Here is a 27064-nt window from a genome sequence, read left to right on the forward strand (position 1 = left end):
CCTTCTCTCACCTAACTGTACATTCAGAGTCCTTCCTACCCCTCCCTCTCTCATTTTCACCTCATTTGAAGTGCACTCTGTCCGCCTCTTTGGCCCCTTACCCCTCATTGTTGCTGTTGTCTACCGCCCCCCTGGCACAGTATCACAATTTGTGGATAACTTTGCATCCTGGCTCCCACACATTCTCTCCCATGACCTGCCCACCCTCATCTTTGGCGATTTTAATGTTGCAATGGATGAGCTCAACCTTCCCTTCTCAGCCAAACTGCTCTCCATTACCTCCTCATTTGGACTCACACAGCACATCAATGGCCCCACACACATAGCCGGACACAATCTAGACCTGGTATTTTCTAAACTCTGCAACCTCACCCTCCTTGACAACTCACCTTTTCCCCTCTCTGATCATAACCTTATCACCTTCAACCTATCAAACTCTTGCCTTCCCTTGCCACATCCTAGACTTAGTCAATGCCAGTGAGATATCCGTAACCTTGACCACAACCTATTCTCAAATGGCCTTGCGTCCCTAACCCCCTCCCTCTCCAAAATCACCTCCCCAGATGAAGCTGCCACCATGTTAAACCACTCTCTTTCCCTGGCTTTGGATAATGTTGCTCCTGCCACATTCCGCTACCCCTGCCCTGCCAACACCCGACCCTGGCACAACAATCACACCAAACAGCTACAAAAGACTGTTCGTGCAGCTGAGCGCAAGTTGATGAAATTTGGCCTCAGTGCTGACTTCATGGACTACAAAGCCATGTTACAAAGCTTTAACACAGAGCTCACTGTCACCAAAACAAAATTATTTCTCCGCAGTCATTTCCTCTCAAGCTTCCAACCCATGCTACCTCTTCTCTACAATTGACTCCCTCCTAAACCCCACACCTGCTCCCCCCACAGCATCCTTCTCTGCCCAAGACATTGCTACCTACTTTAGAGATAAAATAGACAAAATCAGACGTGATAACTCTGCCCACCGAGCCACTCCAAACATACCCACCCCTTCCACCTGTAAATCATCACTGGCCTCCCTCAGCCCTGTTACTGTGGACGAAGTCTTAACTCTTCTCTCATCATCTCCGTCTACTACATGTCCACTTGACCCAATTCCCTCTGATCTACTCCGTGCCCATTCCTCCACCCTGGCCCCTGCCCTAACCGAACTATTCAACCTCTCCCTTTCTACTGGTAAATACCCCTCAGCTTTTAAACATGCCATAATTCTCCTGATCCTAAAGAAACCCTCACTGGACCCCTCCCTTCCCTTTAACTACCGTCCTATCTCCCTTCTCCCATATGTCTCCAAACTTCTTGAACGCCTTGTCTACAAAAGACTCACCCATTACCTGAGCACCAACTCTCTCCTTGACCCCCTCCAGTCTGGTTTTAGAGCTGTCAACTCCACTGAAACAGCCCTTATTAAAGTGGCCAATGACCTCATCAGAGCTAAGTCACAAGGCAACTTTTCCCTGCTCCTTCTCCTCGATCTTTCCTCTGTTTTTGACACTGTTGATCACCCCCTTCCAATACAAATCATGCGCTCCAATGGTATTAGTGACATGGCTCTCTCTTGGTTTGCCTCCTGTCTGTCTGACCGCTCCTTTCAAGTTTCTTTCTCGCTCTTCTGCTGCATCTCTTTGTAGTTCTCTCCATTGGCTTCCATTTCACCTTAGAATCAAATTTAAGCTCCTGTGCTTTGCCTTCAAATCCCTACACAGTTATTGTCCCACTTACATTTCTGACTTGGTAAAAAAAATACTCCCCCAGCCGCTCTCTCCGCTCCTCCAATGACCTACTACTGACTTCCTCACTCATAACCTCATCACACGCACAGATACAACACTTCTCTAGAGCTGCCCCAACTCTCTGGAATGGTCTTCCTCGTCCTATCCGGCTTGCTCCTACTTTCTGCTCATTTAAAAGAGCACTCAAAACCCTATTTTTTCAAATTTGCCTACCCATCTTCTTCTGTCTTTTGAAACCATTACTACTTCCCACCACTACTAATCTCCCATCCTATTGTGTGTGAAATTCCCCCACCTACTAGATCGTAAGCTCTTCGGGGCAGGGTCCTCTCCTCCTGTATCCCTGTCTGTATTAGTCTGTCATTTGCAATCCCTATTTAATGTACAGCGCTGCATAATATGTTGGCACTATATAAATCCTGTTTATTAATAATAATAATATTGAGGAAACAATGCCACCTACCAACAATAATGCACACGTGATTATATAGATATTAAATTCAGAAACTATGCAGATGCAATTACCAGTTTAAAGGATAACAATTATTTTCTACATTTGTTCTTAAATAGCATCTAGACACACATACACCCACATTCCCTAGCTGAACAGCCTTTCGCCCAAAAAACAGCCACTTATTACTGAACATATGTGTGCTGCATTCCAATTGATTCTGATTGAAAAGCCCTACTCATTCATGGCAGCCTCTAGTATTTCCCAGCATTTATCCCCTTTTAGCAGTCGCTATAGGAATAAATGTGGTTGCTGTAAATGTGCAAAATATAGCAACTGTTTACAGGGAAAATTGTACATAAAAAAGAAAGGGGGAGTGGGGGCTTTTTGCATACATTTTTGTAGTAAACCTGGTTATCCCTGTAATACTATGAAAACTATTTTGAACAAACACTAAGTTTCAGGCCATTACTCTAGCCAAAGTCACTTCTGGGGAAAAAAAAAAAAAAACATTGTCAAGGCATAAAGGTCAGACAGTAAAGAATAGGTCAAGTTCTATTATCTACTCACCATTTCTCAAACTGGCAATCCCAAGAGGCTGTGCAGCATGCAGTGTTAATCGGCTAGAACTGTCTTGAATATAAGCCATTGTGCTCATTGGATAAACATTAGCCTGAAGAGGTAATTTGCTCAAAGTTTTGCGTGGCTGGATCTGTGGACAATTAGAACTACAATAACTAAATGTACTAAAAAGAAAAAATCATTCTCAAGTTTCAAACTCTGTAATGTCTTTTTTCAGTTCTAATTTGTAATATAGGGTAAGAAATTTGCAGTTTGGGTTGGGATCTGAAGATGTTAAAAAAAATTTTTTAGTTAGCAAGCTACAAAAATGCAAAGATGGGTTATATGGGCCTTGCTCCAATTGTGTTATGCAACAGCACTGGCGAGAGATCATTTAAAACTTCATGGCATTAATTTCAAATGACATCACCCTTGCCTAAGCGCCTAAAGTGGAAGCTGGCAGATTGGAGAGCATATCATCAAATATACCATTCACAAAGATGCCCCCACAAAAGGCTTGTTAAAGAATATCTGCTTTATTTTTAGGCAAATTGACAGTCTTTAACTAGCCCATGACTCATCTTACTATGCTCGCCTGTGGTATAGTGGTAGCTGCTGGAAGTACTGGGAAATCTGCCTATAGTAGAGCATGTGTTCTATTTTTGTAACACATTATTATCTGATAAGCATGGAAACACCATCAAAGCTGTGTCAGCTCTAACACCATCTAACACAGTGGAGGGTTAGACCAGTAGACTAAATGGAAATGCAGGGAAGATAGGAATTAGGTAGGCAGTGGTCTTTAACCAACTCTTGTCACTTTGCCCTGTATGGGTAAGGTGACATTCTCTCTCTGTTTATATGAGTATAAAAAACCTTTTCTGAATAACCGGTCACATATTCCTAAAGATTTGAATCACATTTTACACCTGTGTGTTTTGCTTGGCTTCACTGAAAATGACAAAAATGTAAAATGCATGCTAGAACATTGCAATGTCGTTAAAAGCAAAAAAAAAAAATAGTAGCTGATGAAATTAAATGTTATTGGAACCCTTAATTTGAATCATGTTTGTTGGAAGATGCTGCAGATAAAATATGTTTAGGAGAGGCAGCATAAAAAAAATGCACAGACATAGATAAAATAATTTAAAAAACAAATAAACATTTAACTATTTAGTGCTTAGAGCTTTTCAATATTTTTCCCTCTTTATAATCCAAGGTTGTTCATTTCTTTTTAATATAGCATACCTGGTATCCATTTAGATCAGAGTAAAACTTATTTTGGCTGTTTATGTCTGAAGATATTCTCATCACAATTTCACGATTTGATTCTCCTCGGATGTCTACAATATTAGTTATTTCTGGAGACTGACCTTCAAATCCTGTGAAAATAAAAATATCAGATGGTAATCTAATAGAAAAATAAAAAAACATAATAGTGAAACATAATGAACTTATAAAGCATGCAAAATACTCCAAAATATGCAGGCATCATTCTCTGGAGGTAATCAAGGACATTTTATAAGCAAACAAGATGCATTATAGAAATCAGTTGTGAAATTTTATTTTAAAGTAAAACGAAAACACAATGAGCAAATGCAAAGTTATAGGTTCTGATGGGGCACCAAATCCACCAATCTGCACCTTACCCATGAATCTATGCTGCCATGTTCAACTGGTATTTTAGGTATGAGGGAGAATGTGCCTTTTCCCCTTTATCCCTGAACACAGTGTTTAGGTCTGGTTAGCCAAAATTTAGGTCCCGAAGACAGTCATAGATGAAAGGGGAGACGACCATTAACCTTAAATATATATATATGAGAATTGGTTCCCTACAAAGAGTATCCAAATTCCAGACCTATAAGTTCTATTTCCATCCAGCTGGTCCTTCCTTAAGCCTATCTGACTCTCTGAGAGAATTTGGAGTAAATGCAGCGGATAACATTAGTAAATAAGTATTTGAAGGTAATGTCATTTAACATATACAAACATAGAGCTGGCATACATGCTTACCCTGAAGGTTGTAAAGTCGTACTGTGTGTGTTACATGATTAAAGAAGCAAACAACTTCACTGAAAACGTTTCCATGAGTGACTCGTATAATTGGTGCATCAGAAACATATGGCTGAAAGAGAAAAAAAAATATTAAACAGCTATAATCTTTACTTTTACAACTTACATACAAGGGAAACCAACTTGTGCATGAATATGTGAGCCCTGTCATAGACCAACGAGAGGTATTTCTATAAAAAATAAGGAGATTGTTTTCAGTTATTTCCAAAAGATGAATAGACTTGCACTAATATAAGACACATGATAAAGTGGCTATATGCAAAGAAGTGAACTTTGATCAGAATAATCCTATCCATGCCGGAAAAGGATCTCATAGGCATCTGTACATATTGTCCACCAACAAACTGTAAGTGACAGTAATGAGAAAAGTCAAAAACTGTTTGGCAGCAGGATGGGTTGATGTATAAAAATATATATAAAATGTATATAACTATATAGGACACAGAAAAGAAAACCTATTGCTCTAAACACAGGGTGCTACAAAAAGGAAATCCTGACACATCTTTTAATTCAAATTTGGCCCTGTTCCCCTCTATCTGTCAGCAATTTCACCCATTACAGAACTGCATTCTGCAAAATGAAGCAAAAAAGAAAAAAATCAGAACTGATATGTCTGATAGATCACACCGTGATACATGGCATCTGAAAAGGTACTTGTGTTTGGTATTTTTTGGCATTGATAATCAGATTTTGACACCTTCAGGCAAACATGAAATCATATTCTGTAAAGTGTTTTTATATTGATTACAATAACAAATGAACTGCTTTCATCAGAATATACAATACAAACTCTACCAACTAGCGAAGGCAATTATTTTCTAAAGTCAAACAATAGTTTGGTGAGATAGTCCCCTATGTTTAGTCTTTTTGAGTACATGTGTATCTGGAACATCCCATTTCTGGTAAAGTACTATACTGTTCATGGTGTAGTTTATGCAAGACAAAAGAAACCCACAAGCAACTCTGTGAAAGGATAACAGTAAAACATGCGATGGGAAGAAAAGCAGAGAATATTGAAGCCAATGGTAATCTTTTGGAGTAGAATTATATAAAATCAATAGAAAGAATATGGCAAAATTGGCCAAGAACAGGCCAATCTTCAAATGTGAGTGATGATACAAAGGAACAATTAGTAAGGAATGTCACATTAAAATTTATGTCACTATAAAGCAGTTACAAGTCCTGGGGTTGGGACCAGAGAAACTGGGCTTATAACAACTGATGACCAGGCAATATCTCAGTTACAATTTTACGTGAGAGGCAAAAAGAAAACTAAGACTCACATGACAACCTACCTACACAGCATGCTAGAAGTGGGAAACTGATATATAAACAAAATGACCATTCTATGGTCTCAAAAGACTAAAACTGAGCATCTTGTAAGTACAAGTGTAAGCTTTCACCTCATCACAAACACACCATGCTCACCAAGAAGAATGGCAGTGTGGATAGGACCTGAAAGTCTTGTGAGTATGTAGTATGCATTTAATTACTCTGTGAATATGTTTAACCCCTAGAACAAATTACATGGCATTAATGAATGAAGTATGAAAAAAGGAAAGGCCTTCTCTATTTAATTCACAATTTTTTTCATATGAAACCTTTTCTTTAAAAACGTGACTTTCCAGTGTTGAAAGATAAACTCACAGGAAATACAGGAATTACACAACAAGGTTCCTACATAAAAAGTTTAAAAACACCCACCATTTTACACAGTTTGTGGGATCAAGCAGATTTATCATTGAATAGACTGCATTTTAGGTAAAAATAGCAGTAATGCTACTGAACTCTACATAAAACTGTAGGCTATGTTCTACATTAAGTTATGTCCTTTCCTAAGAGCTGTTTTAAATAAATGTACTATGCAAGCAATCATTTCACTGTTAGTAATGTGAAGAGGAATCCCTTATTTCCATTAACTGCTGCCAGGAAAATATAATGATATGTGCAAGTTCAGATGGATTTTTTTTCCCTTTAGCAGCCAGCGCACATGAAGTAATACTAAACACAATAGCATGCCCGGTGAGGTACACAAGGGCTTGTAACAGCACACAGAATGAAAATGCCTGCAGAGCAAAAAATGAGTTTAAGTAAACACTGAACACAGACGCCTTTCAACACATCAATGGAACAAAATGATAGTTTTATATTTTTGTTAAAAAAGTTTTATATATATATTTATATATATACACACATACACACACACCCACATACATACACACACAAGTATGCACCCCCTGTAAAAACTATAACTCTAACTTTATATCTACAAACCACAACTTGTTCAATGTACTGTTTTTGCTGGTACTTCAAACCCATGGTAGAATGAAATGTCTGTCTGTCTCTCTGTGAAACTGATGTACAAAACATTCAATTCTGGCAAACATGATTTCTCTTTGCTATGAGGGCCTGGAACAAGTGAGGGGTATTTATAGACTTGGTATTGAAAAAACCTCTCATGAAGACATCAGCATCAAATTTTTTGGGAGCCAGTAACTTTACTTCCTGGTTGTGCAAACCTGGAATCTTGAGATACTGCATTCTATTCAACAACATGAACTGAGAACAATTCTCTCATTCAGTCTGGAGGCTGCGGCGAATAAGCATTGCACAATGCAGAAAAACATCAGAGTAGATGTTAGAGGATAAGAAATCTTGTACTGCAAGTAGTTAGTCTAACCATGATTTTGGATGAAAGTGATATGTAAGGGTTTTCGAGTTCTACTTTAATTATAATCCTACTAAGGCCACGTGGAGGGGCAGAGAGGGGTCTTACAATTAGTTTTTGTTTGTGGCCCAATGATTTCCATCACTGACCCTGCTTATATCAATAAATAAGAGTAATATAAGAAACACAAAAAGGAATAGTAGTAGTGGAATATGTAGGGCAATATGTTCAATATATTACATATTATAGTTCCGGCTCGAAATCATTAGGTGCCTGGGCTTCTTATGTCAGCCTTATAAATATCCTATACCACTGCTTTAGTTTAGGATAGCACAGGGAAAAGATTAAACCCTTCAGGCTTTTACTGCTATTCTATCTGTTGTCACTTTCTCTGCTGTTAACCCCTTTCAATGAAAATATTTAGCCTGTGACTCTCCCTAAGTCTGGTCGTGCTTTTCTCTACAGTTATCACAAAGACTTTACAGGAGATAGGTTTGGCATCATATTAGAAAAAATAGAAACTGTTAAATACCTTGGCATCACCATCAGGCAAGAACAAATAGGCTCCACTTTTGTCTCTGTTACTTGTTGTACCATACCAATTAAATGACACTTTCACATCGTGGGTTTTTCCACTATCCTTTCTCTTCATTTTCTAATAAAGAAAAACAAAAGATTTAAGATCTACAAACAACAACATAGGGCAAAAAAAAAAAGAAAAACAAGTTTTTTTTAACACATGACACATATCAATACACATTTTTCTCTCCAACACATTAAGCTGATATGTGAATCCAGCATGTTGGATATTTGAATACAAATGAGGTTGCTTTATTGATCATTTGTCACATGAAGCTTAGCTCCAAGTGGTGGGTATATTACACTCATTATCATGCTTTGCTAAAGAAAAAACAAGGGAGACCAATAAAATAATGAAAACTTAAAAATTAACCACACCTATAGGTGGCAAACACTATCCGTTTTGAACTACATATGAGGGTATTAACAATGGTATGTTGTGTATACTGTGCTTTTTCAAGTAATAAAAAAAAATTAAGCTTCAAACAAGCTATAAGCTTGTTTCCTCCAAAACAAAAGGTATACTATTCTGTGTGATATGAAAGGTTCATTAACCAAGCTAAATATTGGGCAATTAAGTTTTTATTGTAGGAAAAGAAACACACATCTTTTAAATCTTACATATTTGTATGATACAGTCGGGGGACCAGAAGTTGACCAGAAAATCCTGAGGGTCCATTCACACCATAACACAGAGCTCCCTAAGACATGCTTTTTTATATATGCAAGGCATGTTGCATTAGTTGGCTCACGTAAAAGGAAAAGGCAGTAAGTGCATTAAAGGTCTCACAGGAATGATTTTCAGAGCAAGACCATGTAATATACAAATATACATTTGTGAGCTGCATTGCACTGCGCTGTAAAGATGGATTGGGTGGCATGGGGAAGTAATAAACACTGCATTGCATAAATACCACACAACTGTAACATACCTCATGGTGTAAACAACTAATTCATTCCAATTTTTTTGTTTTCATCAGGTGATAAAACAAGGAAGAATATAAATGTATAAACACTGCTAACAAATTTAATAGTACTAACATAAAGTGAAAGTAAGTGTGCATGCAGGAAGATGATTCCAATACATTTGTGATATTTTGCAGCACCTCATCAGTGGCAATAGTAAGCTTTTAACTACTGTATAGCCATTCCCTACTCACCTGCTTAATACCAGGTGTACTGCAGCGTATAATCTCCCTTTCATTTTTCTCAATTCGATCCCTCATCTTGAGTAGCGATCCTCCTCGATCTGGGTCTGCAGTCAGTGAACCTGTCACCAATGCGCGCTGCATGCCCACAGCACTGCGGGCCAGCTCTTCATTATGCTCCACATTTAGGCTACGGGCTGTTTCCCCAGCTTTAAATGCCCATGTTTAAAATTCCTATGCATTGCAATAGGGTATTCGACACCAAGGAGTCCATGGGCAGCATGTTTTTGAGCATTTAGGAGAATGCTTCTTGCTGCATTTTAAATTTGACTGCTTGTAAAGGCATATAAACTCCTCTACTGAATTCAATGAAAGCCTTTGCAAGCATTTATAAATGCTTCCATTGAAAATAAATTGAAAAGTTTAAAGATGTTTTAAACCTTTTTAAATGTCTACTTTAAAAGCCTAGAAACATTTATAAAAGAAATATGGACTTTTAGGCTTGCTTCGAAAAGCCTTTAAATGCTTGTATAAACTACCATAAACAAATTTAAATGCTTTGGGCATATATAAGCATTTAAAAAAAAAAAAAAAAACCAGTCTGTGTTGACTAAGCTTAGTGACCAAGTCCCTTAATGACCAGGTTGTTTGTACACGTGCCCATACCACCTATATTACAATATACAAACATATACACATAGCTTTTTCAGTTTTTCCCTTTAATACAAGCCCTGTAAGCGGACAATTTGCTACTTATGTCCATATTATTAGAACAGTACCCAGGTCTTGGATAGGGAAACATGCTGTGTCAACTTTTCCATATTGTGTACATGTAAACAAATAACAGGTTTTATCTGTAAAGCAATTACCTCCAGAAGACCAGATCTCTGTGAAAAGCCAAGCTTTATATAAGAATTCTCTAAACTTAAGTCCCCGATAATGTCATCCAACTCATTGATATGGAAGACTCCATCAGACGTGATTTTACTTCTCCCTCTAGTAAAAATGGTATAATCTGCCTTCACAGCTTCTGGACTTTCAGATTCCACCAGTTGATAGACAGCCAAACCAAGAGGTGGTAAATGCGCCAAAAATGAAACCTTGGGCAGAAAAAAAAAAAACATTCTTTAATGGTAACATGGTAACTGACAATTTTTAACACAACCCTACAGTCGCAGTTCACCAATTATGGTGTTTTTTTTATGGCAGATCAATAATATATATATATATATATATATATATATATATATATACATACACACATACATATACATACACACACATACACACGTTTTATTTTTTTCTTTTAATGAAGTAAACCTATGCCCCTATTTGAACAATTGTCTCAATATGCAGATCTGAGGGAGTATCTCGGCTTTTACTGATCAGGCAAAAAGGCTGGGTTCCCTCTATGACTAAGATGCTTTTTTTTTTTTTTTTTTTAAACACACATGCTTTCGTTAGAATTGGAATATACTACCGCATGCTATTAAGGTGCATATGGTGAGACATTAAAATTTCATGTGCAGGGCATGTAGATGTGTGTGCCATCAAGAAGCACTTGTAGCAATTGCCCCCAATATATATCTGTATACATTATGTTCAAACATATATCATGTACTTTACTATGGTAAAAATCAGCTTTGTAGGCCTCTGATCAAACACAATTTCCTTACAATATATGCATTTGTACAGTGTACAATCTTTGTCAGCTCAACAAACCTCATACTGCAATTGTGAACACTAAACTCATTACCTGGTACATTTCCTGAGAAACCACAGTCGCTCCATCCCAAACTGCACTGATCTGAGCTTTCACCGATTTTCCTGCTGCATCCATTACCTTGATTTTTGGAGAACTTACATAAACAGAAACAACAGACAAACGCTCTTGTTCGAAAGGATTAAACACTGCAAGAGACCTGTAAAACAGACATAATTGGACAAGTTAAGCATTTCTTTTTGGTGTAGGTGTTTTGCTTTGGAAATAAATGAAGGAATCCATAAAACTGGAAGCATAAGCAAGACTGGATGCTTTTCTTTTCTAAACACTCTATTAGGTGAAAAGATCCATCAAAATAACATGTTTTATAACGTGGCTGCTTTGTTTACCTTTTGAAAGAAGAAAAGGTTAAATTTACATCCAAATCCAGAGGGTTGTTCATTTTTCACAGTTGTACATGCAGTAAGGAAAGATTTTAAAGGTTGGTGTGTAGGATAGATGGAATCTTTTCCACTCCAGGAAATTTGAGGCAACTAAGGACATGCCACAGACTACATCTCTGGAAGACAATGAACTTCTGCATCCACTGCAGGCAGGAGATAAACCAGTGCTGCAGCACATATTGCGGACATGCTCAATATATCATTGTCAGGCTATTGGTAGCCATTACTAACCTGCAGGTGGGTCTTCTGGACAAATCAGAATATGCGAATAGCATAGCAAGGGTAGACAAAAGACAGCCTGATCTAGGCATCTATTTGCTGCAACAGGTCTAGGGATCTTTTTGTTGCAACAGGTCTCAGCCAAACAACACCCCTAAGTGTTAACAGACACCATAAATTCAGATACTCCCAGAAACTTACCAACCTAAAAATGCCATTCAAATGGTAATCAACAAACTGAATTCTCAGAATTCTTTCTTGAATTCCCATAACGCTTCCCCTTTTCTGTTGCCCAGTTGATAGGACTAGATATCCCTTGATAGTGGTATCATCAGCATTTTAAATAAATATTATTATTAACAAACAGTATTTATATAGCACCAACATACTACACAGTACTGTACAATATTTGCTGCTCACTTTTTTGGTTAATTGATCCCTGGATAATTTTCTGGGAGAAAAAGGTAGTCATTGTTTAGTACCAGCCAGTATTCCCCCTGGGAAGTCCTTCAGTTGTGAGAGCTGACACTTTCATACTTACACCTGCCTGATCATACTTTATATGATACTTGTTTTCCAAGAGCTGATCTTCCTTTTAGCGATGTACCTGTTTACCACTACAAGAATTAGTTATTGTCCGAGAACTTCTTTCTGGCTATTCCTATTCACCTTTTTACCAAATGATCTGCATCCATGACTGAACTATACACTGAGGTGATCCCCTTTCTTCCTCAATTTTCCTAAAATCAAGCAGGCGATCAAACACTACTAATTGCTCACTCTTGCCATTATTATGGGAAACACAAGAAAGCAGTATAAAGGGTGAAATTATAGCTATCTCCAACACAAATAAAAACAGCATAAATCATGAAATCACCCAAGTTAAACAAAAAAATGTCCACACAAACTAATATACAATGCACCCTCAACTTGCAGAATGCCACGGAGCTGGGGGAAGCTTGCAAATCTTTTTTCCTAGATACATTGGTAACTCAAGCTTGTATGCACCAATATGTTCTATGAGCTTGTAAAACTAATACTATACTATACCCCATCACATCTACTTTACTGGCGGATTAGCAGACTATCATTCAGAACAAGTTACAAACCCTTATTAAACTCACAGGCCAGTAGAGAAAGCAAGCACTTGATCAGGCTTGTTAACAGTTTATCCAGCTGTAAAGGGGACAAACTATATGCTGCAAAGCTCAAGTACAAACTTCAATAAAACTGTACAGGCAATGCAGGTAGTAAGAAGCTTAATCTCACTGCAGGCTCCTACTGATCGATTATGGTACAATGCATGACAAAACCTCTTCACAAGAATTTTTTTTTTGTACCAGAATTTTTTTTGTACACAAACCCATACTATCAAACAAAAAGAATAAATTCAACTACCTGTTTGCCAACATATTTTATTACGATATCCAAAGGAAATAATGAAAATGGAGCAAATTATCTTCAGCTTTTTCAGAGATGGTACCAAAAAAATGTACTGTAAAAAGCATTGCAGATAACATGAGACACAAACCGGTAAATGCTGCATGATGACTCTCAAAGCGGTCTGCTTCTGATGATTTGCAGTACAATGCATAGTGCACCATCATATAAATGCTAAATCATATGTCAGCATTTTTTAAATTTCTTGTAGCATTTCCTGACAGCAAGATAATCATTAGAAAACAGTTTCTTTTAATATTCAGTGAACCATGATCTACAGTAATAGTTCCACAAAACAAAATACATGAATTGAGATTGGACCAGTAACCTGTTCCATCAAAAGAAATAACAAACATATGGGAACTTATGAGGAAACAAATTATTCCTAGCAAAAACCTCTGGAAAAGTAGATATCATGCAGATCAAACATATGTGAAGTGTTTTGTTTTCTTTATTCAGATTTCTGAAATGACTTTAAGGGTAATAGGTAGGGATAATAATAGGTTGGTACCTTGTGTTAATGCTGTGCATGTACTAAATGAAAGAACAAATGTAAATTTCCAGTGCCAACAAATGTTTGCATGTGTAAGATCCTTAAGATGCCACTACTGGAAAATATAGGCAGAAAATATATACCAGTCAGTTGATGTTGGCATTCTTAAAAAATGTAAAAACCTAAAATTTCCTTGTAACAGAAATATAGGCAGAGAAGCCAGTTTCAGATTTTTTTCTTACACAAAGCAGGATCACAATTGTGGCAGTAACTATTAGAACCCTAGTGGAATCCAAATGTTCTTCTTAAGAAAGTCAGAAATTCAAAACTTCTGGTCTATTTAAAAACAAACTAAAGCCTAAAGATTATCTTTTGTGTGTACGTCTTACATGTTGACGCTGGTTGCCCAACGTCCTCCCTCTTTCTCCATAGAACTGCAGAAGTGTTGTATGTACAACACTCATTCATTCATCTTTCACCATCTGTCACTGAAGACGATATTGAAAAATCTAGTGACAAAAAATTTACTGTGTGTACACACAGCCTAATGTGTAGATGTAAAAATAAATGTAAGGATGTAAATAAATATGTGATATAAACTGAATCTTTTTCAATATAAAGTGATCCTTACAATACATTATCAGATACAAACTGATTAGGCTTGTATGTGAGACAAATTACAAAAGCGTGGCTACAGTCAAATTGAGATCGCTCATGGTTTTTTATTTATGTTATATACTATAAATGTAATGGGACTTAAGAAAAAGCATATTATTCAGTTCAATAAATAATTTTATATGCACTCACCTTGGTTGGTCTGTGACTTTAATAACTGTCTTTTGAGGTAAGGCATCCTGGGCTTTCGACACTTCATCCTAGAATATAAAAAAGGGATAAACTCTCAAAGTAACTCTGAAAGCCTGTTTTAATGATTATTTGTATTCCCCTGCTATAACGATTATTCGTATTCTCTTGCATTATTGTATAACACTGAAAATGATTAGTATCTAGAGAGCAAATGTTTCATATCAGAGAGGAAAAAGAAGGTCCATAAATAGATTTAGCTTTATAACAAAGGGAACAGTACAGGTTTCCTTAAAATTCAATTTTACAAGATACCTCATGGCTCATAAGATATCAAAAATGCAGTTAATATACTTTTTTGTACTATAGGTCAGTATTTCAACCCAAAAGTATCACCGAAAATCTTGTTTTCAGAATCTTCCTCACTCAGAACAACTGAATAATTATTAAACTAGTTGATTAAACCACTCAATCAAGACTATGGGTGTTAGGAAGAGTTTACCATTACCATAAGAGTTTCATCTCTGTATTCATTGGTGAAATGTTTGCTCCTGTGACATTTAGGCAAAATTGGTTTTCAAGCATTGACAAATGTTCTAGCCATTTCTTGCTCTACTAACAATATACACAATGTTTTTTGGCTGGAAGATGGAACCAACATGCACAGAAGGAAGACAGACATTCTGGACTGCTGCTGAATCTGAAGATATTTTTTTCAGCGAAGTTCATAAGAACAGTGAAAGTTTAAGGGGCGAGGAGGAGTGCTGGAATTACACCTCCAAGCAGGCACTTCTTTGTTTTGGAAATAAATTAGTGACTGAATCAGTTTAAGTGTAATTGCATTGCTGAAAGGTTTACAGTTCTCAGCAGCCTGAGTTACCAGAATTATAGGCGAACAAAGTACATTGCAGATTAAGCTGTAGATTATCTTCATCTTAAATTCTAAAAATTATGCAGGAATATGTGATAATTCATTACTGACCAAAGACCCACCCCAAGTCTAGGTATGTTGGCAAGAATGATATGTGAAAATACTGATATTTATCTTTAATCACTAACCCACCATATTGAAGAACGGAGCAGAGGGGTTATAGCTGTACATGTCTTTATTCTTCAGAAGAAGAAGATGTGCTGAATCTACTATCACTTTCTTCAGGTTCATTAGTGAGTGGTAAAGCCTGTATATTGAAAAAAAAAATTATAAATAAAACCTGAAAAAAAATCATGTAAACACATAATTAGGTTTAATTTTTTTTTTCAATGCACTCAATGCCCCATATCAGCTGCAATTCATTACGATAACTTCCTATACTCTCTGTGCTGAATTATCACAAATTATTCCCAGCTATCTCCAAGGACTACAGAGATCTTTTCCTTTATGTTATGGAGAAGACAGAGGTGGGAAAGATAATGCAGTACAACCCCATGGTGACAAAGTCAAATTTAAACAGTATGGGCAGTGTTTTCACCCCAGGGCAGATGTATGTTACGGGCAAGATTACCAGGTAAAAAGAAAACCAATGCAGTCAAATACTGCCAGGCATCATGAAAATGTTTTCTACAGGAATACACAAAAGCTTATTTTCTTATTATTTAAATGTACATAGTCTCTTTACCTTGTACCATAATCCACCACCACCCAGTCTTTTGCTGTTCCAGTGATGGCATCATGGTGCTGGAAGAGTCCCATATTTCTCCTGGCTTCTGTCAATAATTGATAATGTTCTCCTGATGGAAATGCTGACAGTTTGCCCTTTCTCTGAGCTTGTACAATAGCTAAAGAATAGAGTATTTCTGCTGACCTGAAAGTAAAAAAAAAAAAAAAAACAGGTAACTAAACATTGTTTCCCATTGTCAGACATCTCAGTGCTAAGGCCTCAACTTTGCTTCTGTCTGTGAAGTTAATTAACATATAATAAACCTTTACATGTTAAGGCATAAATGTATTATGTAAGTTTTTCTGGTACTTAATTCACATACTACTAAAAAGAGATGACAATTCTTGACAACCGATATTATATAAAGTAGAAAAAGCACTGTCAAAAATCTATGAGCAAAATTTGTCTGATCACCACTCACCAGCAATTACAAGCACAGGGTAAACTGTCTACACAGCAGAAATCAGATTTATATAACATTCCTCCACTGGAGCAGAATCCTCACACTGGAGAACACATGGCCATTCAGGGCACATTAGCATAGCCCTTTAGAAGTATGCCTTAAGTATGGCCACAATGAAGGCATGAGGTGAAAGTGCCCAAACACAAAATGGTATGAGAAAGTTGGAATAGTGGAATAGGCACTTGATCAGTGCCAAGTTTTGTATTGCCTTGGTGTGTGACGTCTTGATACCTTTGTTATTATTCCAAAGCTTCTAAAGCCATCACAGGACTAAATTGATGTAGATTTTGGTCAGGGGTATGGGTTAGGTTGTTTATTAAAATTACCATGAAAACACAAACTTCTGTATTTATAACGCACACATTGAGTGGACATACGTCAGCTTCAGAAGCTACTGGAGGTAAACACAGGCCATGCATGTTTTAAACCGCTCCTTCCAAAAATAAAAGAAATTTACAGAATTACATTTACAAATTTATAGAAAGTGCATGGTCTATGATATGGTAACTTTTACAAATTTGTTACCATTTTACCGTCATTATTCAAATTTATTGCAAAGTAAAACGAAAAGTTTAATAAAACAATGTAAGCTAACCTAAATTCCAACAAATCAAAATAATTTGTAATCTGAATAAAATATTTGTTGCTTGGTTAGGACAGTGGACATTCTTTTACAAAGTATACACTTTGTGTCCTGTTTGAAAACTTATTCCCGGTAATCAAAAGCACCAGTATAAATCTGTCTAAGGTGCTAATGTACTTCCTAGATAATGGTTGAGACCAGCTTAGAGATCACCTAGAGTGAAAAGTTACTGTTCTGAAGGATTTCAAACTCTGAAACAAACTGCTTCTTGGTGACTATTAGTAAGACACATCACATTTTCATCTGCTGTTGTTTTGCTTGTTCTTAGTTGTGGAAAATACAAGAGTCACAAACGTACACCCTGCTATTACTATGGGTATTTGGCAAATAAAGGGATGGTATTGTAATTACTATCAAAGAATGACAGGGACAAGAAGGGTAAGAACTATAAAAGCTGCCAACTTCTCAGAAGGAGGCTGTGTGTGCCACTCTGGATTCAAAATAAACATATTTCACTTGTCAAGACATATGTAGATTCTTGTGGATTTCCAAAGAATTTGTAGTACTTTAGCCCTTAAACATTTTTTGGAAGAATTTAGAGAAGTTGAGAACAAACCATTCACACTATACATACCATATGGGCAAAAAGAGCTATCTATCAGTACAGGCAATGTGGTTTGCCTGTACTGGTTTACCTGCGGTAAAAAAGCAGGTGCAAAATTTTATTAAATATTATAATGGGATCATGAAACAAATCTATTTTCTATTCTGTTTTGTTTCCTTTTGTTGATGGCATCCTGCATTTACAAAGAATGTTTCTCTTTCTCTTGAAGTTTAAGCAGTACTATAGGGGACTGCTCTTGATAAATATTATATTCAGCTAAAGCAACCTAAAAATTTAAATCTATGAAATACTTAAACAGCAAGTCCACTTTACCTAAATTACTGCTACAAGTCTATTTAGAATAACTGAAAAAAGAAATATTACCACAAAATGCATTTTCCTGTTCAAATGATTGGCTTGCAGGGAAACTGTCCCTTAAAGAGGAACTGTCAGAAAAAATAAAAACGCTACTTACTTTTACTTCAATAGAGGCACCAATCCCTTCACATGTGGCCTTAAGACGGTCCCACGCCATCCTGGAATCCTCCTTAGTCCTGGCTCAGAGGAAGCGCAGGGTGTCGGCTTCTTTTTCTGCCTATCTGATCAGAACTTGCGAGATCAGGTGACGTAGCCCGCTTTAAATGGGAAGAAAAGAGTGTCTATCTACACTTTTTTCCCCCATTACAGGAAAAAGCCCTTAATCTTTAGCATGTGCAGAAAGATCAGCCCGAAGCCTCCTGAGATACACAAGGTGGGTGTCCAAGGAGGATACCTTAGCTAAAACAGATAATAAACACTGGCAAGCTAGTTCTAAAAAGGTTCTGAAAGGAGAGATCTATAAGAGGCTGTTAGGGAGATTTGGCTAAATTGAAAAGCCAGCAAAAACAAAATGCATTGTAGTACATAAAAGCTCCTGGAAGAATAGAATTCTTGACAGTTTGTTTTCTTCTTACTGCTCTTTGCGCCTTACTGTTTTGGAGACCCAAACATCCACCTGTGCTTGTATGGATGCTGCATGGAAAGTAAATGGGGGGAAAAAACTGAGATTGAACAGAAAAGAAAAAAAAAAAAACAGGCAGAATTTTTTTTTTTCCACGTTAAATTCAAACTAATAATTAAAAAAGTTAGGTGGAGTTAGGTTTTAAACTAAGAGCAGCAATGTATGAAGAGTATGAAGAGGAAGGGACAACCTCTAGTAACATACCCTGAGAAGCAGGGACTTTCCCTTTATAGGAATAAGAATTCTGACTTCCTACATCACTATTTAGAAGAGACAAGAACCCTTGTCCAGCAATGCCAATTTCATGGTACGAGGATAAAATAGGTACTAGATAAATAGTTTCCATAAAGTCAGGTCTTTGTACACTCTAATGTGCAGAATTCCTTTAATACAAGTCAATGTTGCAGATTTTGATAAACCTTTTGAGGAAAAAAAACATCTAGCCATATACTGTGTGCATAAAGTTAAGTAACACAAAGAACAATTGAGGGTAACTTTCTTTAATAAGACCTCACCAAAGAGTTCTCTCTTTTTGAATACTAATCTAATGTCCTTGAGAATTATCCAAGACTTTGACAGTTGTGACAAGAGGATATTAGGCTGCCTAAGAAAGCATTTAAAAGCTTTGTTCTTGCGGTGCATTATTCATAGTAGCAAATAGGGAATATAATAATTTCTCCTTATTTGCAGTAAAGACTTAATTCAATCAAAATTACAGTGAACCTAAAAGCAAAACCATGCCTGTTTTAATTGCACTTACAGAATTCCCTAATTAAAAGTAACACTAGAAACAAACAAGTAATAAGCTCATTTCTGGGTAGCAAGTTATTCTATCCCGAATTACTGGGAACTTGGAGCAAGCTCAAGGCATTGTAAAAACGAACCACATATTTATATTAAAGATTATGTATGCATCCATAAAATCTCAGCACAATTGTTATGTTCATGTAAAGTGCCAAGATTCTATAATTACAGGTTTGCACAGTAGCAGGACAGATGGAACAGCATCCATCTCTAAAAGTTGCACTAAACAATATACCTTTCAACCAAATAAAAGATTCAATGCAAGGTTCACTCCATTATAGTTTTGTGGCAAATCAACTGCTGTACATATATACTATTAAAAATTGTCAAGTGCCTTTCACCCAATGCTTTGTCGTCATACATTCAGTGTATGCACACATTTCAGTTGTAAGCGCACGCATTTTTCATCTGTAAATACAGTACTTCAAGTGGCAAAAAGCAGGGAACACCACCTAAGTAATTCAATAATGATTTTTGATGAAGCAAAAATTACATTACAATTAAAAAAATTGGCTGCAATAGGAGACAGTTTAAAGTAAACCTATCATGAAAGAAATATGGGAAAAATAAGGCTGACTTCCTACTTCCTACAGAACTGTCTCTGGCTGTCATGTAGATGCTTGGATTCAATGCTGTCAGAGTTGCTGACCCAAAACAGAAAGATAAGTAGCTGCAGCACACTTTTGATACTCATTTATGACATGCATATTCTGGGACTGAAAGATACTGAATTCAGATCCAAACAGGCATCTAGCATTTCCATGAAAGCTGCAAGGGCCCCTTCTAATTCCCTTATGATAGAAATAACTGCCTATGTCGGTTCAACCCAAAAAGTATGTAGAAAAGCAAATTCACAGTTAAGCAAAAGAACTTGCCTTAGGTTTGATTCCATGACTCTCACGAGTCGTTTATAGAAGGGCCGAGAGGTAAAGTATCCACTCCAGTAGTGATCATCTCTATCTGCATATGTAAAGAAATCACCACTTAATACTGGAAAAAATGAGGGGCCACTGGATTCATCAACACTGGTAATCTTTCGGAGTGCCTCAAAATAATCTGACAATGTACCAAACTGTGCCTGGAAAAAAAAGGGAGTGTGAATTAGGATGAAATATAGGAAATCATTCATCACAATATGGCGTGTAATGAAACTTTCAAATCCCCTAAACTATGTTCACTGACGGTGGGGTTGCTATTAGAACATGAAGCCACGTAGGGTTGCTTGGTCTAGATTCAGTTCTGAAGGTCTAAAGGGCAACCCTGTGTTAACAGGTTTTCAGAAAATGATAAATAAATGTGTATCTTGATGTAGTCTGAAACTAATTATTCTTTTGGAGTATTACTAAACACTCAAATGTAAAGATACCTGCTAGAGTAGTAAAAACATACACAGCTCCTACATTTTCCAGACGTATTGGGAGTTTGCCCTGCCTACAGCAGTGCGGGGCTCAATATCTGATCAGCAAATTGCTAGGCACAGATGCAATCATATGGGGTAAAGAATGGGAAAGGGTGGGACAAGTGGGATGGCTCTTAGCCCAAACAAACCATAACTTTCATTAAAATCTACTGGTACAAATGACATTTCAAATCAACTTTCTAATCGGTTTCTTACTTTAGCCTGTTGATTCCCTACACAGAAATACTTTAAATATTTGTTTTACAATTTAAAGATAAAAGGAAGCAAATGCATGTACTAGATACATAAGGAGCCAAAACATTCAAATTGACAGCATCTGCTGGAGATGTATTGTAGAATATAACTGATTACTGAAAGTGCTGCATTCAGTGGAGCAGGAAAAATATACTCTGAACACATTTGTAACCGCATAAACACACACTGGGTGCTATTAAAACTAAAGAGAAAAAAACTACAATAAACCTTTGAGGAAATCAAGACCTGAAAATACAATTACACAGCTTACCTTAACATGGAGTTCAGGGTGAGAGTTCATGTAATCAAACAGCTTTTGATAGTTCTGGTATTGCTGATCCCACTCTGAACTGTCACTGTAGCGAAAATCATCACCCAGTGGGACCAAAAGTACGTTAGTGCGGAAAAGCTTTGATTTCTTTCTATACTGATCTAAAATCATCCATGCTCTGCAATGAGATTAAAAGAGTAAAATAAAGGTAGCACCTAAGGAACAGCATAATCTGGTAATATTACACTAAAATGTGCATCTTGCTTACTTGCTAAAAAAGGAAAAACGAAACATTTTTAAAATAACTGAAGCACACAGGAAACATACATTTCTTGGGGCAGGCACAGTTTTTTATACAGTGTTCAGGAAACATAAAAATTTAGGTATGTAGACAAACTGCTTAAGTTCAAACTGAGCATCTGAAGGGGGGGAAAAAAACGTTATGAATGAACGTGGTATGGGTGTCAAGTGTTTGAAACTGTTGATCTGCTGGGATTTTCATGCACAACCAACTTTGGGGTTTACATAGAGTGGTCTGAAAAAGGCTAAATCAAGGGAGATTTCTCAGTGTGGAAATGCCTTGTTGATGCCAGAGATCAGAGGAGAGTGGCCAGTCCAGTTTGAGGCATTTGTATTTTCTTTTTATGTAGTGCAATGTGGATCAAGCAGATCTTATAAAAAATTCTTACTTTTTATTCTTTACCATAACATTATAAACTTTTGGAATGATTGATCTTATAAAGCCAGAAGCTTGAAAGATCTAAAAGAGAAACCCCCTTTTAAGTTCTGCGGAATGGATCTACAGAGCTTAATGGTTTATGAGAGTTATAGGAAAATACTTCGCTCAACTAATAAAAAAAAATAGGCAAAAACAACACAAATTCTACATCTTTTATGTATACAATAGATTGTTGGATTGTTTTTTAAAAGAAATCTAGCATGATGGTATCAGAAAAAGAAAAATGTTCCCTGGATCGGCAAATGTGCTCAAATAAAAGGATTCGTTCTCTGGAAGATATTATTAAACGTTTTTTTCCCCAAGTTAGACATTAAAATGTCTCCATTTTGCTAAATTTCATTTTTTTCTATTTTAAAATAAACAAGTACTATTGTTTACAGACTACAAATAAATTAAAGAACAAATAATTGTATTGTAGGTAGAAAAGGAGGTATGCCTTTTCTCTCTTTCTTTCTGTATTTACTGTCAGCAGAGTGGAGGAATAGTTGCTGGAGCAGAATGAGTTCTATATTTGCACTGTAGGTTTACTTCTAATACACTTCATAAATTAAGTATTTTTGTTTAAAAAAGCAGCAATACCTGTGCTCTATGTTTCCATCATGAATGGGCTCAGGGGGAACTCTCCATGGGCAGTTTACCCTACCACCAGGCAGACGCTTGAAATCAAACTGACAGCAGATCTTTGGGTCAGGACCACATGTGTGAGGGATGTCATAGCTGTAAAAAGGCATCATATGGCACAAAATGTCGGTGCTACTTCCCAAATCTAAAATTAAAATAAATTAGGCACTAATGAGTTACTTGGAGAACATGGAATTCCCTAACATGATAAATGTCTGAAATAGGAAGAAAAAAAATTAGTTCAACTTTAGTCTAAAAGCAAATGATGTAGGGTACATGTGGGTCATATTGTAAAAAATAAAAGTCCCTACAGTATGGTCCCTACAGTACTAAACAGTCTGAAAATAAACAAAACATATTGTTATAGTCCGTCTTCACTCCATTTACTACAGGATCATTCAGTGACAGACATTGCTACTAATGTGAAACAAAAATATTCACCACCTTGGCAATATCTTCTTGAAAACATACAAAATGATTTAAGTGCATACTTTTTAATGTCGTCTCTAATCATGTTCATGAAAGTCATGGAAATCAACGCAAATTTTAAAAGCAGGAGGCCCCTTCATTTAGGTAGTCAGTAGTATGATTAGTGGTCAAAATATTTTTCTAGACTTCTATGACGTTGCTCTAAACAGTGTGTTGCAGTGTTTGAAAACCAGGTATGTTGGACAGTGGGCACTTGAGAGCCAAAAATTATATCTTGCTTGTGTGACGGGCTTAATATTTTTTTTAATGGCAAAACAGGCAGAATATTAAGGACGCAGTTTGCATCCCTACACAGGTATGCATGATAGATGGATTCTGAGGTGCAGGTTCTATTCTATTTGGATTTAAAGGCTTTTTAGAAGGGCAAGAAATAGTTTTTTATATTTTTTTTAATGTATATCACTTTCATGATATTTATATGCATTATCCCCACTTTTACCCATTTTGTTTGCTTTCAAAGCTTGTCTGTTTGCACATCTCTTTTGCACCTTATTCTTGCCCTTCTAGGGAATTTTCATTAGTGCAAATTCAGTATCCAACCAATGAGAAATGTTTTATGTTTGGCAGTTTTTTTGCACCACATTTACCTTAGTTTAATTTAGTTCTAGCAGTATACAACACTCAGAATAGTACTATCTGTACTTTCATGTTTTCAACGAGCAAAATAGTAATAATAATAATGTAGACAAGTAGAGGTTGTATATACTAACTTACCCCAGTTTTGTCTCCAAAAAAATTCCAATGTTTTTTTTGCTGAAAATTGTTTCTTAACAGAATAATGAACCCGCTGGATAAGCATATTTGACAGCCCTGAGCGTTTTAGAAGGTAAGCCATAGTTGGAGAGTGTCCAAATGGGTCCACTGCCCAACCGGATTTTGGCTTGACACCTGTTCAAACAAAAGACAATTAACATGATTGTTATCCAAACAACACTCTGGAGTTTTCTAGAACATACAGCTTTCAGAATTATTGCTTCATGAGATAAAAAATGGTATATTTATTCACAGGGAAACAAACAGCAGTGTAAGCAAAATCACAAACATTTTCATTGCATCCATAGTTTTGCTTTTCAGGATAGCTACTGTTTATTGAATTTTTTAAGCAGTGAATTAGACCCTTTAAAATAAACCTAATAATAATTATGATCGGATTACTCTTTATACCACTGCATACAAAAACCTAAAGGTAATCTGACCAATAATCATTTACCAGATTTGTTCACATGTAGACAAAATAAAATACAAGTATTTACAGATAAATGTACTTCCATACTAACTATGTTTCGCCTAATCTTCAGCACAATACTTAAAGATGTGCCAGGTCTACTTTTGGCTCAAGCTGCTTAAGTTCAAACTGAGCATCTGAAGGGGGGAAAAAAACGTTATGAATGAACGTGGTATGGGTGTCAAGTGTTTGAAACTGTTGATCTGCTGGGATTTTCATGCACAACCAACTTTGGGGAATGTGCTCAAATAAAAGGATTCGTTCTCTGGAAGATATTATTAAACGTTTTTTTCCCCAAGTTAGACAATAAAATGTCTCCATTTTGCTAAATTAGGTAGACTAGGCTCCAACTGTTTTATGGAACCAGGAGCCAGAAATAGAACTGAACTGTTCAGAGTCAGGAACGCAATGGACAGCGGTAAGTACAATTCCAATGCCAATGAGAGAGGGAGTTGAATGTTTTGCATTTTTTGTTCTATAAGTTAGGGGTAGTAGATAACTGTACTTTAGCATAGTATATTTATCCTTTAAAGTATTACCACGTAGCTAGAGTTTTGCTAAAGGCATATAAGTGCAGTCATACTGACATGGATAAAAACACTTTAACTCTCTTAGCAAGCTGAATTTGCACAAAGTAGGATGTCTAAGAATGTACAGTTCTACTCAAAGGAATAGTATACTGACTTCAGTTGGCACATACATGGGGATCTTATTAACTTAAAGTCCACGTCCAACCAAAATGTGATTTTATTTTTTTAAGCGGTCAACAGATTCAGGAAGTGTTGAAAGCTTTTTAACTTAAGAAATCTGTTGGTACTACCATTTTCTATGTAAAGGTGGCAGACAAGACACAAAGTAAGCTGAAATCAAACACCAACAGGAAAAAAGATAGCAATAAAAACACATTTTTTAAGGTCAGGACCCATATCATTTGCTGTCTATGCCCCTACTGCAGAGATTTTACCTCTATTACAGTCTAGCTGATAGGTCTCACACAAAACTATGATCCTCAACAGAGATAAAGTTTAAAACTCACAGAAGTCCTAACTCTTTCCTTCTATGTCTGAAAGCAATTTTCACCTTTCTACATTATGTAGCATCACCACCATATGTTAAAAAAAATGAATAAAAAGAAAAAGAGCAGTGCACAATACTTCACCAAAAGGTTTGGGCCTTTTTTCTCGTGTTAATAAGGAAAATCTGGCTACTTCTTCCTGTGAAATTTCTACAGAATAAAGCTAGTTTGTTGTTTGTACCAGCAGGTAGTTGGCTTTTGTAGCAATATTGTTTGATACACTCTCTGTGTATAGGTGCACATGGTCTTGTCAATGAACTGTGTGAGAACATGTATGTGTTTTGGATGAGCTGGGATAGTTAATAATGATATTCGGATGTCTGCATGCAGATAGTATTTGGGAGTTAGGCTACTTAGTGTTAAGAGTGACTGTGAAATGTAAGGTAGCTTGTCTAATAGTCTCTCCAGTTGGCTCCACATGATCATTTGTTCCCCATGTGTGTCCACTTGTACACAGCCAGGTACAGCTGTTGCCAGATATACCATAAGAGATAGTTTTAAACTACACACAAATAGATCTAATAGTATTAACTTTAAAAAAAAATATTAAAATTACCTTACCAAGGTTTTTCTCCAGCCATTGGTGTCCTTCAATTAACTGATCTATCATTGAAAAATAGTGGGAAGACGCTTCATCAGTCATTACCCATCCACCTGTAACAATCTCAAACTGTTTCCGCTCTATTAACCTGTTAACATAAAAGGTAAATATTGCACTGCATATAATGTATGAAAGGACAACATGATTACTTAAGTCATCTACATTTCACTTTCTTTGTGAATGATCTCAAACATGATTACTAAAATCCCAAGTTACCCACTTTATCCCTGCACTTGATCTTGCCATCTTCAAATGTTGAATAGAATACCCAAGCAAATTTACCTGCCCTCTAATTATCCCACAGGGTAATTTTAAATTATTATGAGTCAGACTATTTAGCAGTCAATGGTTAAAAGGTTTTTATTAAGAAGATTTCCATTCTTAATAAATAAAAACAGAAAAAAAAGAAAGAAGGAATAAAAAGTGGGAGAAAGGTTATACTGATCAGCTACTTTACTATAACTTGTATGACAAACTCTCTTTTATTCCTGAAGGAATAACATTTGCAAGAAACAAATTGTGCATTCTGTGCACAACAGACCCTGGAAACCATAGAAAATCACTTCCTGCATTGGGAAAACACAAATGCAGCAAATGTTAATGCAAATAACACTCATGAAATTCATTTGTGGACAAATATACTCAGTATAAAGAGGGAAAATTCCTTTGTTCCAGATTGTCTCTCCTATTTCCCACAATGTAATGCTGTTTTCACACTGCACCCTTAACTGTAATGCATGGGGATGTCTGAAATTTTTGCTGAATGCCTGGTAAATGTTTAAAGAACCTTATTTAAATGTTACACTGAACATTGGTTAAGTGTCAGTGAGTTTTTCTAGTGTTGTGATAGGTGTGTTTGGAGATCCATGTCAACATTTTACCGAATGTGCACATTTTTATTTTTTCAATTGCTGGTTAATAAGA

At 36.4% G+C, this 27064-nt stretch overlaps 1 protein-coding gene across 1 annotated transcript in view; it reads right to left on the minus strand.

Annotated features, from left to right (window-relative positions):
- MAN2A1 (mannosidase alpha class 2A member 1) overlaps nucleotides 1-27064 on the minus strand; it is an 87790-nt gene that overhangs the window by 13061 nt on the left and 47665 nt on the right. Inside the window, exons 5-18 of the mRNA XM_072416099.1 lie at nucleotides 26101-26228; nucleotides 23954-24127; nucleotides 22709-22895; nucleotides 21391-21568; nucleotides 20341-20543; nucleotides 15970-16155; nucleotides 15417-15531; nucleotides 14357-14424; nucleotides 10988-11153; nucleotides 10101-10331; nucleotides 8037-8159; nucleotides 4777-4888; nucleotides 4012-4145; nucleotides 2773-2914 (exon numbers count right to left, since the gene is read on the minus strand). Of these exons, the coding sequence (XP_072272200.1) occupies nucleotides 2773-2914; nucleotides 4012-4145; nucleotides 4777-4888; nucleotides 8037-8159; nucleotides 10101-10331; nucleotides 10988-11153; nucleotides 14357-14424; nucleotides 15417-15531; nucleotides 15970-16155; nucleotides 20341-20543; nucleotides 21391-21568; nucleotides 22709-22895; nucleotides 23954-24127; nucleotides 26101-26228 (2147 nt within the window). The remainder of the gene's footprint in view (nucleotides 1-2772; nucleotides 2915-4011; nucleotides 4146-4776; nucleotides 4889-8036; nucleotides 8160-10100; nucleotides 10332-10987; nucleotides 11154-14356; nucleotides 14425-15416; nucleotides 15532-15969; nucleotides 16156-20340; nucleotides 20544-21390; nucleotides 21569-22708; nucleotides 22896-23953; nucleotides 24128-26100; nucleotides 26229-27064) is intronic.

This window comes from Pyxicephalus adspersus, chromosome 6, assembly GCF_032062135.1.
Source record: "Pyxicephalus adspersus chromosome 6, UCB_Pads_2.0, whole genome shotgun sequence".
NCBI lineage: Eukaryota > Metazoa > Chordata > Amphibia > Anura > Pyxicephalidae > Pyxicephalus > Pyxicephalus adspersus.